This window comes from Botryllus schlosseri, chromosome 8 (assembly GCF_051294905.1).
Source record: "Botryllus schlosseri isolate E-star chromosome 8, Bs_hap1, whole genome shotgun sequence".
Classification (NCBI taxonomy): domain Eukaryota; kingdom Metazoa; phylum Chordata; class Ascidiacea; order Stolidobranchia; family Styelidae; genus Botryllus; species Botryllus schlosseri.
In genome coordinates, this window is record NC_137243.1 from 16,998,331 (window position 1) to 17,011,389 (window position 13,059).

General features: G+C 40.8%; 1 protein-coding gene and 1 long non-coding RNA gene across 33 annotated transcripts in view; one reads left to right on the top strand and one right to left on the bottom strand.

Moving 5' to 3' along the window:
* The window catches only part of LOC145445082 (uncharacterized), a 59,705-nt gene that overhangs the window by 46,235 nt on the left and 411 nt on the right, over positions 1-13,059 (bottom strand). For 10 of the 32 annotated variants that reach the window (XM_080323174.1, XM_080323181.1, XM_080323177.1 and 7 more), the window contains exons 1-15: positions 8,757-13,025; positions 7,266-7,347; positions 7,020-7,085; positions 6,881-6,955; positions 6,785-6,817; positions 6,154-6,216; positions 6,017-6,097; positions 5,872-5,955; positions 5,718-5,783; positions 5,580-5,660; positions 5,448-5,519; positions 5,258-5,326; positions 3,787-3,861; positions 3,422-3,508; positions 1,759-1,827 (exon numbers count right to left, since the gene is read on the bottom strand). In XM_080323174.1, the coding sequence (XP_080179300.1) occupies positions 1,759-1,827; positions 3,422-3,508; positions 3,787-3,861; positions 5,258-5,326; positions 5,448-5,519; positions 5,580-5,660; positions 5,718-5,783; positions 5,872-5,955; positions 6,017-6,097; positions 6,154-6,216; positions 6,785-6,817; positions 6,881-6,955; positions 7,020-7,085; positions 7,266-7,347; positions 8,757-8,875 (1,122 nt within the window). In that variant the 5' untranslated portion in view covers positions 8,876-13,025. Of the gene's footprint in view, positions 1-1,758; positions 1,828-3,421; positions 3,509-3,786; positions 3,862-5,257; positions 5,327-5,447; positions 5,520-5,579; positions 5,661-5,717; positions 5,784-5,871; positions 5,956-6,016; positions 6,098-6,153; positions 6,217-6,784; positions 6,818-6,880; positions 6,956-7,019; positions 7,086-7,265; positions 7,348-8,756; positions 13,029-13,059 lie in introns of those variants that run through there. The other 22 variants (XM_080323192.1, XM_080323191.1, XM_080323194.1 and 19 more) reach the window with 8 other exon arrangements.
* LOC145445124 (uncharacterized) lies at positions 1,805-4,333 on the top strand. The gene is made up of 2 exons (XR_013916893.1): positions 1,805-2,398; positions 2,580-4,333. It is a non-coding gene; the product is annotated as an uncharacterized LOC145445124 (long non-coding RNA).

A 13,059-nucleotide genomic window follows, 5' to 3' on the forward strand; every position in this document is an offset into this window, starting at 1 on the left:
GAATCCAACTCTGTTCTGTATCCTTTATTGTGCTGGTTGCTCTAGATCAGTGGTTCTTAACCTTGCCCCCAGCGCCCCCCGGGGGCGCTGGCGATGTTGAAGGGGGGCGGAAACGCTCAGGGGGCGATATGGGGGGCACTGGGCTCAGGGGGGCGGTATGGGGGGCGCTGGAGAAAAATGGCTTCGCAGTAGATGATGTGGTGATAGGACATATCCTTAATGAGTATTCAGAGCAAATTAACACCGAAAACTTCATTACATATAGCCTTCAAAATACATTTAGGTTTAATTGTCCATGGGCGCCTAAATGACTGACACCGAATGTTCCTGTCTTGGCAATCTGAACCCCAGAAGACGAATTCCATCTGGCAGGGAAAAATTATATGTCAGTGAAGAAATACCAATCTGAAATCGTGTGCGTCTTTTAGTTTAGTACGATTGGGCAACAGGGATATTCCTGTTGGGCGATATCCCCGTTGAGCGATTCTATATTTTTTGATATTGCAGACAGGGGATCACGAAATAACAGCATGCAACGAGGTCATACCAAAGGGTTCGCCCTACAGTTTCCAAGAAACCTCACAATGTTCGCTTCAAGTTTTGATGAATCTGCGCACACTCAACAACTCACTGCGCTGACCCTTGGACAACAGTGCGTAACGACTAAAAAAGGTAATAACTCCGGATTTGTTGTGCGCAACGTATATTTTCTGTGCGCCGAGACCGTGTCAGCACTGCGCATGTGCGCAGCTTAGAGGGAACATTGCACCTAACTCAGCTCTACCGGTAAATGTGTTTACGTGAGCAGAGAGAGGATAAAAATTGATCTCAATTTACATGCAATTCCCGATGATATTGACCAATTCAATCATTAATTAGTGAAATTTTTCGCACTTCGCGCGACTAGGCGAGAATAGCTCCCTCAGTAAATGGACACCCAATGTAGATACCTAATAGGCTATCAGCAAATAGCGGACAGCCTAATGGGGGTCTGGGAGCGAAGTCCCCCGGAAGTTTGGTTTATCACCCGATGGGGGCCCAGAACCAACGTTTTATGTGTGGGGAGGGGAGCTGACGAAGTGCTGTTACGGCCCTGGTAACGAATAATTGAACCTGCGGGAACGCCCGAATATGTTTAATTATTAATTACGTGCCCCTTATTTTCCTATACAACAGCTCACTCAGTGCTACTGGTAAATCTGATTACGTGGGCTGAGAGGATAAAAAGTTTATAGCGACTTATAAATGTAATTACCATGCATTATAGAAAATATGCAATTACCATGCATTATAGCAAATTTTGGTACCTAGGGCGACCAGGCCACACAAACTTTGCTGACCATCAAAATCACGATATGGGGTTCGTGGGGGCGAAGCCCTCAGAAGTTCGGTTTATCACGCTATGGGTGCGCAAGGCAATCGTTTTTAGGGGGGTTGACGAAGTGCTGTTACGGCCCTCCCTCTTACTCATTGTCTTTATTACATTCCTTACAATATGAAGTTGAGGGGGGGGGGGCGCTGGAGCACGATAATTTTTGAAAGGGGGCGCTGGACGAGAAAAGGTTAAGAACCACTGCTTTAGATAACAGGCATGCGAAAAGTTCTTTGTGTCAATAAAAATATGAAATTAGCGTTAAAAGCCGTGTTCAAGTTCTGTACCACCCACCAATTATTTGAATATATTTGTACATTTTCGTTAAGCGATGAGCTAATGAACCACTTATCCATTAATCTTACAGTAAGGTAATTAGCAGTTACCTCAGCAGATTTCTCTTTGGACGGAAGGCTCTCTGGCACTGGCTTGTCGGTCTGTTCAGACTCCAAAATCTGTGCAATTAAAATTGTCAATGTTCTGGGGATAATTGATCGAAATGATCGCAAATCATCAGGTTATAAAAAAACTTCATTGACCAATGATGCGATTGAGGAGGATTGGGTACCTGATGGATTCAATTACAAGTTGATCGATTTTTTTCGTGCTCATTTACAGTCCCACATAAACAAAGCATTCACCGGTTTAGAATCCTTATAGATGGGAAACCTTGAAATCATATCAATCAGAATTTGTGAAAGCATGTCTGCTACACAAAATAAGTATGAAATACAATACATACCGTACTAATTTGCAAGTTAAAATAATCACCCATTAAGACTAATGGATTTAATTTAATCAACAAAATGAGTTCTAGTCTGTAAAAAATTGCTTACAGTAGGAACTAGGCTAGGTTGCTTTCTATCATACTCATGCATCAAAATGCACACAGTAATTTTCCGAATATAGTGCGCCCCAATGTATAATACGCACCCTTAAAATGACGTGTATAGTCTGGAAAAAAGCCTGTACCCATGTATAGTACGCACCCTGCATTCGCAGTACATGAGTACATGAATAGTTGCGGTTTAGTATTCGATGTTGTTGTTTTGCGATGTCACTGTCGAACAGTCATGACATACTGATCACTAATCATAATACAATTAATTGCGGCATTGTCTCTAAACGAGAGTAGATAGTAGGCAAAGCCTGTGAGGTCGGCGACGCGATAGTTCAGGCTAGCGACACACGACATCTTGCGTACGAGACCTATTACAATTACAGATGCGATTGCTCAGGCCAACGGTTATGTCGGGCGCACCAGTCCTGTTGGAGATGCGACTGATTACGCAAGCGGTTATATCTTGCGCACATGGCCTCTTGTGTATGCGATTGTTAAGGCCTGTTGTTGACGCGATGAATCAACAAGGATTGCCGCGCACGCTTGTAGAAATCAGTGACCTGATTTCGCTCGTGTACAAACTGCAAACCAACTCAGTAAGAGATCGCGTGCTTTGCAGACGACTCTCGTTAATTAGAAACATGCTTTTCGTTAATTGGCAACACGCTTCTCTATTTGGCAGCGTGTTACACTCTATTATACGAATTAATGGGCCCAATGGCTAGAGGTGATGCACGATTTAAACAAACATGAAGAAAGGTGTGATTTCAAGTTTTTGATCGAGGGATTTCTTTTTTCAAGGCTTGCTGTACCCATGTATAATACGCACCCCCTATTTTAGGGCAAAAAATCAGTAAAATTTTGCGCATTATACATGGAAAATCACGGTACTCTTTATTATTATTGTAGTAGCAAATTCTAATGAATTAAAATAGCATTGTCAAGGAAACACTAATGAGTTCGATATCAATGCGCATGTTTCATGAGTTGAATTGCATTGGGCATAATACAACTTCATATCTCTTTGAACAGTTTTACTATTATGTATACAAAAAATTAGCAAACCTGTATGTATCTCAACACCACCTGCTGATAAAAATAGTAAGCATATTAGATAAGTTTGAGAAGCAATGAAAATAATGTGAAATTATCGTCTGGCAAACTAGAAAATATTCTGCTGGATATCACATTCAAAATAAATGACCAACCCGGGATTTTGCCATGGACTTAGAGCGACGTGTAGATACCGGTTGGTCGCTTTGACTGCTTCCCAAGTTCTTAGACTTTCGGGCCTGCTAAGGAAAATTAAATCATAAGGTTAAATGAGACCATTACAGATAATCAATTTTAAATAATATTTGTAGTACAGGAGTGTGCGACATTCTTGACTAGCACACCACCTTGGGTTCTAAATTTTTCAATACATTCGGCAAAGTACCATTTGGACAGTATTGGACTTAATCATCACAACGTTCCCATTCGACCATTGATTGGGCCTAATTGCATGCAACCAACAATGGCTAAGACCTGCGTGTCATGACAAATCATACGCATAAGTTTAAGGTGTCCTCACCTCCAGGGATTTAGAGCGGCGTTGCGGGAGAGATTGCTCATGTTGACTGCTTCCCAAGTCGTTGGACTTATGTGTCTGATAAAAAAAGATCAAATTAAAACAACGAAATATTTTGTAAAAGACAATCCATTTTCAAATGTAACTGTAGTTCAAGATTGGACAATATGCTAGAATAGCAAGCTACCTAGAGAGAGAGAGAGAGAGAGATATGATATTCTTTCTCGCCTGCTGCACCATCGAGATGCTTTGGCGACGGAGTTGCGATACAGCCCCATGAGGTCATCTAGTCTGCGCCCCCGTTTTTTTTTCTCCTCCATGCTATCCGTGATTGCTGAGCGCCTAGCAGGATAGCTGCGGATACCATTTTTCGAGTCTTTGGTATGACCCGGCCAGGGATCGAACCCACGACCTACCGTTTGAGAAGCCGGACACATAACCATTACACTATCTCGCTCGGTAGGATTCTAAAGGATTCTAAATTTTGTAACACAGGTTGACAATACATATTAAGGCAAAAAAAGCGTTGCGGAAAATTCATGGTTGAACAGTTGATTAAGCTTGAGTGAAAAATACCTATATAGTCTGTTTCTTCCTAATTACTTGGCCATCCTAATTATTTCTATTTTCCAATCCTTTTACTAGGACTTGAAATGCTGTGGTGAAACTGAAACCATGGGTGCAACTCTAACAAGATCTTTCAGTGTGTCATTTAATAATATGATACCGGTATACTGCATTGCTGTTGTCGAATCTGAGTTTTGCCTGAAAATGTGCAACGTGTGCAGTATCGAGATCATACGAGTGTTGGGATCAAGTTACTAGCTCGAGTCACAAGTCATCTCGAGTCATTGCAAATCTTACATCGAGTCAAGTCAAGTCACTCGAGTTTTGGAGGTTACTCGAGTCAAGCCAAGTCAAGTCGCAAAGTCATGTCGAGTTAAGTAGAATTAGAAACCTCAGACAGTTGAAACAAATCGATATGCTGCAATACACAATCCCAATACACATCCGCATGATTCAATGTATACCTGCACCAATTGTTGAAGAGTAATATAAATGTATGACTATATCACTCCGATTGAAGTCATACAAGAGGTTTGCTAAGGTAGACACTGAGCGAGTCTACAACAACATCAGCTCTAATCACTTTGTTTGTGTCAATTTATTTCTGACGCATCATTGGAGGCTCAGCTAAATCAAGCCGCGTAATCGTTTGATAACGGGTTGCGCAGTGTGTCGAGAACATGTATGTGAAGGTACAGCGACTTAGTCGACATCGATTACTTGATGACTTGAAATTGCCTCGAAAATTTCGCTTCGAGTCACAAGTCAATTCACATTTTTGAAACGTCGAGTCAAGTCCAAGTCGGTGACTCGAGTCAAGTCAAGTCATCTAAAAAAGTTCACTCGAGTCGTGCAAAAACTGGATCACACCGAGTCGAATGAAATCACAAAGATATGAGACTAGTACCTGATGATCAACTTTTGGTTCGGTGGAAACTGATTCAGATTGACGCAATCTTTCTGTCGACTTTGACTTCTGGAAATCAATTAAATAACATACTAAATTCCAGACGAAATAATAACTCGATCTCTGGCGCCAATACGTGAATTTTGCATTAAATTTCCTCGCATCAAACTACATGACAGTGAAATCTTACCCTTTTCTTTTTCATGGATTTTTTGGGAAGTGGTTGATCTTCAGAATGTTGAAGATCTTTTCCCATAAAATCCTGCAACGCAAAATGTATGAAATCCTTGAAAACTAGGAAGTCAACTTGAATAATTATTACCTTGGATTGATCCTTCTCCACATTCAAATGGTAATTATCCATGGCAGGATTTTTTTGCAATTTAGTATACATCACACCCTCCTGAAAAACAGAATATGGTCAATGAGTAAATAAAGATGTTCTCTGCAAAGAATTTACCTGATGCTCAACCTGTCCCTCAGTCATGGGATCTACAACACTTGGTTTTCTGCGTGCTTTAGACTTCTAAAACGTGTAATAATTACAATTTGACGAAACGAACACTCATTATATCCCTACTAAAGCATGAACTTAACTTTCTTGGAAAACTTACCCGTGACTTGACTGCAGTGTCAGTGTGCCGCCGAGAAGAAGTCGACTGATCTTTAGTGCTGAGACAATCTTTCAGCTCTAAAGCCTGCAGCCAGAGAATGTATCGGATCACCGACACGGAAAAAACAACAGTACAGAATACCTACCAATGACTTGTCGGTCACAGTGGTCAAATCTGATGTAGGCCTACTCCAAGCAGAATCTTGAACCGGCGTACCCAACTCATCCTTGAAAACATAATACCAATTAGGGTGAATAGAAAATACCTCAGAATTGGTTCTACCTGATGGTCTATGTCCACATTAGCCGGAGTGAACTTGGATGGTTCAAATCTCCTATTTGATTTCTGGAAAATATATCGGTTTTAGTATTTGTTTCAGCTGCTTGTAGGCTACATATAGTCATAACAGACATGCTGTTATGTAAATGTTCATGATAGAGTCAAAGTGCCATTGCACCAGAATATATAAAAAGACTGCGTGTAAGGAAACTACATTGAAAGTAGGTGTCATTACTCTGCTATAAAATGAATTGGAAATCATAGCCAAATCGCTACATCAAAACCAATTGGGATGTGAAACATGAGTCAGAGTCAGCATGCGCTCACAATTTCAAATTTTATAAGATATAGAAGAGGCAGGAAAATTTCTCCCCTGATACAATGGACGTGTCATTACCATGATGAAATGAAAGAAATCACTCACAAGACGACTTGAAGCAGATTTTGGATCAACACGTGATTTCTCAAGGGGTACAGATGGAAAAATGGTTATTTAAGAACCACTGGATAATTTGGAAATCTCTATCATTGACAACTGCGTCAACAGCGCTGATATCAGCATGGCGGGCTCACAGAATGTACGGATCAAATTCGACAGCTTCCCATCACAAATGTATCAATAATAATATCTCACCTGACACTTCTCCTCGGATGGAGATTTACCGCTCTGCAAATGATATAGATTTGAGGGACTATTCAATACATTACCTACATGCATCGCTTTCCTTACCTTGCGATTGCGGCATCGTACTATGGATAGCCAAGAAAACCAGCCTACCACTCTGCTCAGAGCTCTCCTGAAAGCCTGGAAGATATCATTCTACATTACAGTACATAATCATGAATCTATGAAATTGACACCAGCTTACACTGAGATTGCTGGTACTTGGCCTGGTATCTTCAGTCGGGCGGGAAGGTGGAATATAGGAGGGAACCTGAATAAATGTATATTAATAGTAGCAGTTCAGAGAGTGAATTTAAACATTATCGCAAAATTAAATTCAACCATAAAACACAAATTCTACATTGACACAGAAAAGATTGATTGCAAGCTTAGGCATGCGCAAAATCGTGTTCATAAAGTCAATATTGCTATATAAAGTAATGCAGCCAACCTTAATTTCCTTCCCTTTTGACTTGAAATGGAACCTAGACGAGGATGGCAAAAACTGATTTTCCATCCACGTCTTTTTGGTGCTGGAAAAATGGCAGAACTTTGCAAGAAAACAAAATTGTCTCAGAATAGATATCATGCATTGCCATTCTAATGTATCAAGCAAATAATTACACTGCGCTGCATACAAAGATTGCAAACACTTGATTTACAAATCTAAGACTCAATTTTCATGTTCTCTCTCGCCACAGACACCTACCATTGAACTGGAAAATCCTAGCCAGAGGTGAGCCATGTTAGTTTCTAGATTCGCCGTCATATATTTGATTGAAATATTAATTCTTCAGGTCAAGCGAAACAGAAAGGTGTTCAACCCTGTTACATATTTAATCCAGCAAAAATATAGATGCATGCTTCAGCAGGGTTGTAACCAAGTCACAAGGCTCCGAGTCACAAGTCAATCTCACTTTTATAGATTTGACTCGAGTCAAGTCGAGTCATATTCAATCCACCACCGAGTCAAGTCCGAGTCCAAGTCAGAAAGCAGAGGGTCGAGTGACTCGTTAAAGGAGGGGGTTTCGCGATTCTAAAGGAGGGGGTTTCGACCCCCCGAAACCCCCCCCCTGGCTACGCGCCTGGTCGAGTCCCAGTCATGGTATTGTGACTCGAGTCGGAGTTCAAGTCATTGTGTTGACCGTTCAGTTTCCAGTTAAAGTATCGTTAAACCTACATTTTATAACTCTGTTAGGTGATATAGAATGGTTCGCATTTAAATATCCTAATTTTCCTCACTGGTAGCAGTTTCTGGACGCCTGTTCAAGTACCAGTATCAATAGACAAAATCCCAATACTGCATGGTTAGTTTACTATTCTTCGAAATTACAATGAAATGTCGGTCTTGGCCGTTTTAGTTTATAGTCATATGACTTGGTTCGAGTCATGCTCAATGACCCGATTCCAAGTCGAGTCAAAACACAGATTGACTCAAGTCGAGTCGAGTCATGCGCACTGTGCGCAGTTCTGTTTTAGGGCTATCTTCAAATTTCAACTATTCCAGGCGATGCAGTAGCAACCAATCTCTCCAGGTTATCACTTTTGCAAGCCTGGACACTGGAATGTGCTATAATTACGTAGTATAGAACTGTAGCCTTAACAGTTGGTTCACAATCAATGACTATAACCAGACCATGGAATAAATTTGACGATTAATCATTATATAGGCCTACACACCGCCGCCGAGTTGGAATCCCGGTACGTTTAGCATAATATATTTGGTGTGCAACGGCCGTTCCCAGTATCACACCGTGTGTACATTAGTAGACTCTTTGGTGTGTAAGAGACACCGATTCCATATTGCCACACCGGCGTATGATTAAAATCATAGTATTTCGACAGAACATTGAAAAAAGGTAAAAATTTAAGGTTTTGAAGGTGTTATAGGAACGTAATTCACTAAAAGAAATCACCAATTTACACCAAGAATATTCCTTACCTGTTTTCAACATCCATATTGCCAAACGATATTTTCGACCGAATAGATGACATGGTTATTGATAGAGCGTTCGTGAAACATTTCACTACGATATGCACACGAACACGATGCAATAACATAGCAAAAAACGCCACGAGAATTCTTTATCGTTATGACGTCATAGTAGCATATCATTCTCATCAGCTGAGTGAGCTTACGCAAGGGTAGGTAGGCTATGGGCGTGACCCAGGGTTGTAACCAAGTCACAAGGTTCCGACTCACAAGTCAATCTCACTTATATAGTTTAGATACGAGTCAGGTCGAGTCATTTAAATTCACCACCGAGTCAAATACGTGTTCAAGTCATTGAGCAGAGAGTCGAGTCCGAGTCGTAGTGTTATGATTCGAGTCCGAGTCCAAGTCATTATATTCAATGTTCAGTTCTGAGTTCAATTGGGTCCAACCCACTCGAGTGATATAGAATGGCTCGCATTCATTATGTCGCAATATTCCTCAGTCCTAACAGTTTCTGGCCCTACTTTCCAAGTATGGACTCGTAGACAAAATACCAATAATGATGTGACTCCCACTATTCTGCGACGTTACAATGAAATATCCGTCTTGGCCGTCCTAGACTCGAGTCGTATGACTTGGTTGCAGGGTTGTAATGACTCGACTTGACTCGGGTCATTTTCTCAAATTACGGGCATTACTCGACTCGACTCGAGTCAATTTGTGTATTGAATCGACTGGGACTCGCTCGAGCATGACTCGAACCAAGTCATATGACTCGAGACTAAGACGGCCAAGACCGATATTTCATTGTAATTTCGAAGAATAGTAAAATAACCACACTATTGGGATTTCGTCTATTGGTACTGCTACTTCAAAATTAGCTCAGAAACTGCCAATAGTGAGAAAAATGAGTATATTATAAATGTGATCCATTCGTTATCACCAAATAGAGTTATAAAAATTGGATTTAACAAGACTTTAACTGGAAACTGAGCAGTCAACACAATGACTTGGACTCGGACTGGAGTCATAATACCATGACGCGGACTCGACCCTCTTCTTGTCTGACTTGGACTCGGACTTGACTCGGGTCAAAACGATAAAATTGAGATTGACTTGTGACTCGGAGCTGTGTGACTTGGTTACAACGCTGTTTGACTGGAGTCATGCACAATACCACTAGAAGTCGATTCAATACACAAATTGCCTCGAGCCGAGTGATTTTACGCATTTTAAAGAGCGACCCGAGTAGCTGTATAGGCTATACATCCCACTTGAAGTCTTTTTATCTGACTTCAGCACGACTTGAAACAATTTCTCCGTATCCAAAAGCAAAATGGGTTCGCATGTTTATATACTGGCTTCATTTTCTTTTGAACCTGGGTCGCCCTTCAAAAAGATTGCCGATCATTATAAACCAGAGGAACCACTTACACGAGTGCTTTTCAATCTTTTTGACCACCATCAGCAATTTTTTACATAAAATAAAATCATCCGCACAAACTAACCGAATATATTGATATACAATAAGAAAATGCAGAGACTTGTAACAATTTTTTGTTCATGTGCCACGAGTAGGCTACTGATTTACGACACCTATGGAGTCTCATTCATTTTTCCTCGTTCCCCGATTTCAACTATAGTGCCAACCATTTCGGTGACGGGACATATCAATATTGAAAGTCTTAGCCAACCAGCAACGGCCATTTTTGCCCAAGTGGCAGCCGATATTTTTGGCATCACACTTTGCCCACTTAGCCCTGCAGCCGTATGTTGGCTAAAACTTCATGTCTTCCGCATAGGTCCCGGCGCGGAAGGGGTTAGCTGCGAAATAGCTGCGTATCATAGTGCCACACCCACTCATTGTTCACCCCTATATTAAAACATCCCAGCGGTCACTGACGGTGTTTTACATGAGAAACCAATGTCGGACAAATCTTATCATGAATTCATCAAATTGTGTAGTGGGCTACAGGGATGGCCAACATTTTACTATTCACGACCGCATTTCGCTCACTCATGTAGCATATACGGCCACATTCCGGGGTCATTATCTATCACTAGCTGGACGTCGAATCCCCGTGTAAATCTGACTATATCCATTTCCGGTGAACTCCGACCTATTCTGTATCTATTCATCTCGGATTACTGTACGCAACCAAATCGCGATTGGTCATATGATGGTAGCACAAAGTGCGAACAATTTTTTCGGATTCAATAATGAATTTCGTCTTTGATATTAGTAGTTTCACATATCACTATCAAACTTTTCGAAAATTTAGGGCGATTTATAAATGATGATGGATCTTTGGATGGCTTTTAGTCACTCTGTTACATGCAGTGCATTTATTGACTGTCCATCCGGATTCTCGGTAGCCTATAGTGGAAAGATATTGGAATCACCCAAACATGCCCAGAGTGTAAAACGGGTTTCTGTACTTGATACCGATATTATCCCCAACCGCACGGATTTGGTTTTTATGATACAATGAACATATCATATCAAGATGCACCCCATGTGTTTTACATTAGACAAAAATGTTTTCTTTATATGAATTTCATTGATCGGTGGAATAAGCATCATTCGCTGACTACCCACGTATTTCGCTCTTGTGTTTGTTTGTTTTTGGGTATTCATGGTGTTTGTCGACCACTATGTGGTCATTTACACCAGGCCGATAATCTTCTTATTTTCCGTAACTGCCGACTTATAGCACGGCCCATCTCTAGGCTTTCGCTGACGTGGATGAGGTGGCGATGAGGAGCTCAGGTAAACCTCCAACACTTAGGCATGGAAATTCGGAAGTCGACCTCGGTCGGACTCGAACCCACACCCATCGGTGTTGCAGCCGCAGATTACACCACTGCGCTATCTCGCCCCTCTTGTGTTGTGTGATTACGGGTCAAGCTCACAGCAAAGTCTCTAAACATTTACAAACGGAAAACTGGATATTTCCAAACTTTCTTGACAAAGCAAGTAAAATTTTTGAGATTATCACAGTAGGCTACATGCTAGTTCAGAGTTGTTTTTTTTATGCTGCCAGCGCCATACACAGAGTGGCCCGCAGTTTAAATGCAAAGAATTTCAACTATAGATGTTATAATGACGTGGGAAATTTTAAAATGTGAAAAAGGTTCACAGTGCAGAACCTAATAAGGTTCGTTTGCAAACATGAACCTTTAAATTTCTGAAGTTCACACATCGAACGCGAACATCACATGAATCTCACGTTCACGCCATCCCTATAGTAATTATAATAGTCCGCAAATATCGAAGGCGAACCTCACATGAACCTAACGTTCACACCATCCCTAGTAATTATAATATCCGCAAATATTAATTCTTTCCTGCTGGTGCGAGACGAAGTTATCGTAAAAGTTACGGTTCGTGTGAGTCAGGAGTCAACCCAGTTTTTACAAATGCACCACTACACCAAAAGTTAGGAATCCATTGTACTTAAATTTCTTATCAAGTTAATTCGAATTATTCCACGTCAGAAAAGTGAAAAAATATGCACGATGTTATAGTGTATGCTGATGCGCGCAGCTTCCAGGGAACAATATTTATCTGCTTTGGATCATAACATTCGCCATGATCATTTCAGATCCACGTTAAAATTACTAAATACCGTTTCACATTAGATAGGCTATGCCGCTCGGTGACCACCATTACCGAATGCTATTCAATAGGTACCGACATTGACTACAGTCTTCTAAATGTCATTACACGAATTTAGGTCATCAGGTATTCCATCATGATAGGAAAGTCGATAAAATGTTCAAGTTGTATTTTTCGCAGTCATGCACTTGAATCAGAACAATGTTTCAAACTATGATATCACTAAATAATGTGATATACTGCATCCAGTTCAAGTATTAGTAATGTTAAGTCAGTTATACTGCCGAAAATTTTGAGGCTGATTTCAATGTAGACCTACACCTAGTTCTGTTTAGCTCTAGCTCCGAACTTCAACTTTTCTAGGCGATACAATAGTGACCAATAGGTCTATGTGCAGGATATCACTTTCGCAAGCCCGCAACTACACTGCTACACTGGGCTGTGCTATAATTACGTTATATTGTAGGAATGTAGGGAATCAAAACATATTGGCATAGCAGTTGCTCCTTGAACCTGCTGCAGATCAAGGCATTCAATAACTGTAGAATAAATTCGAATTATATTACGACACCGGTGTCTAATTAAAATGATATTATTTCGATAAAACCACAAAGAAATAATGTTGATTGTTTCGGAGGTGACATATGAACACAATTCACTCCTGGGTATCGCGAGTTTTCATCAATAATA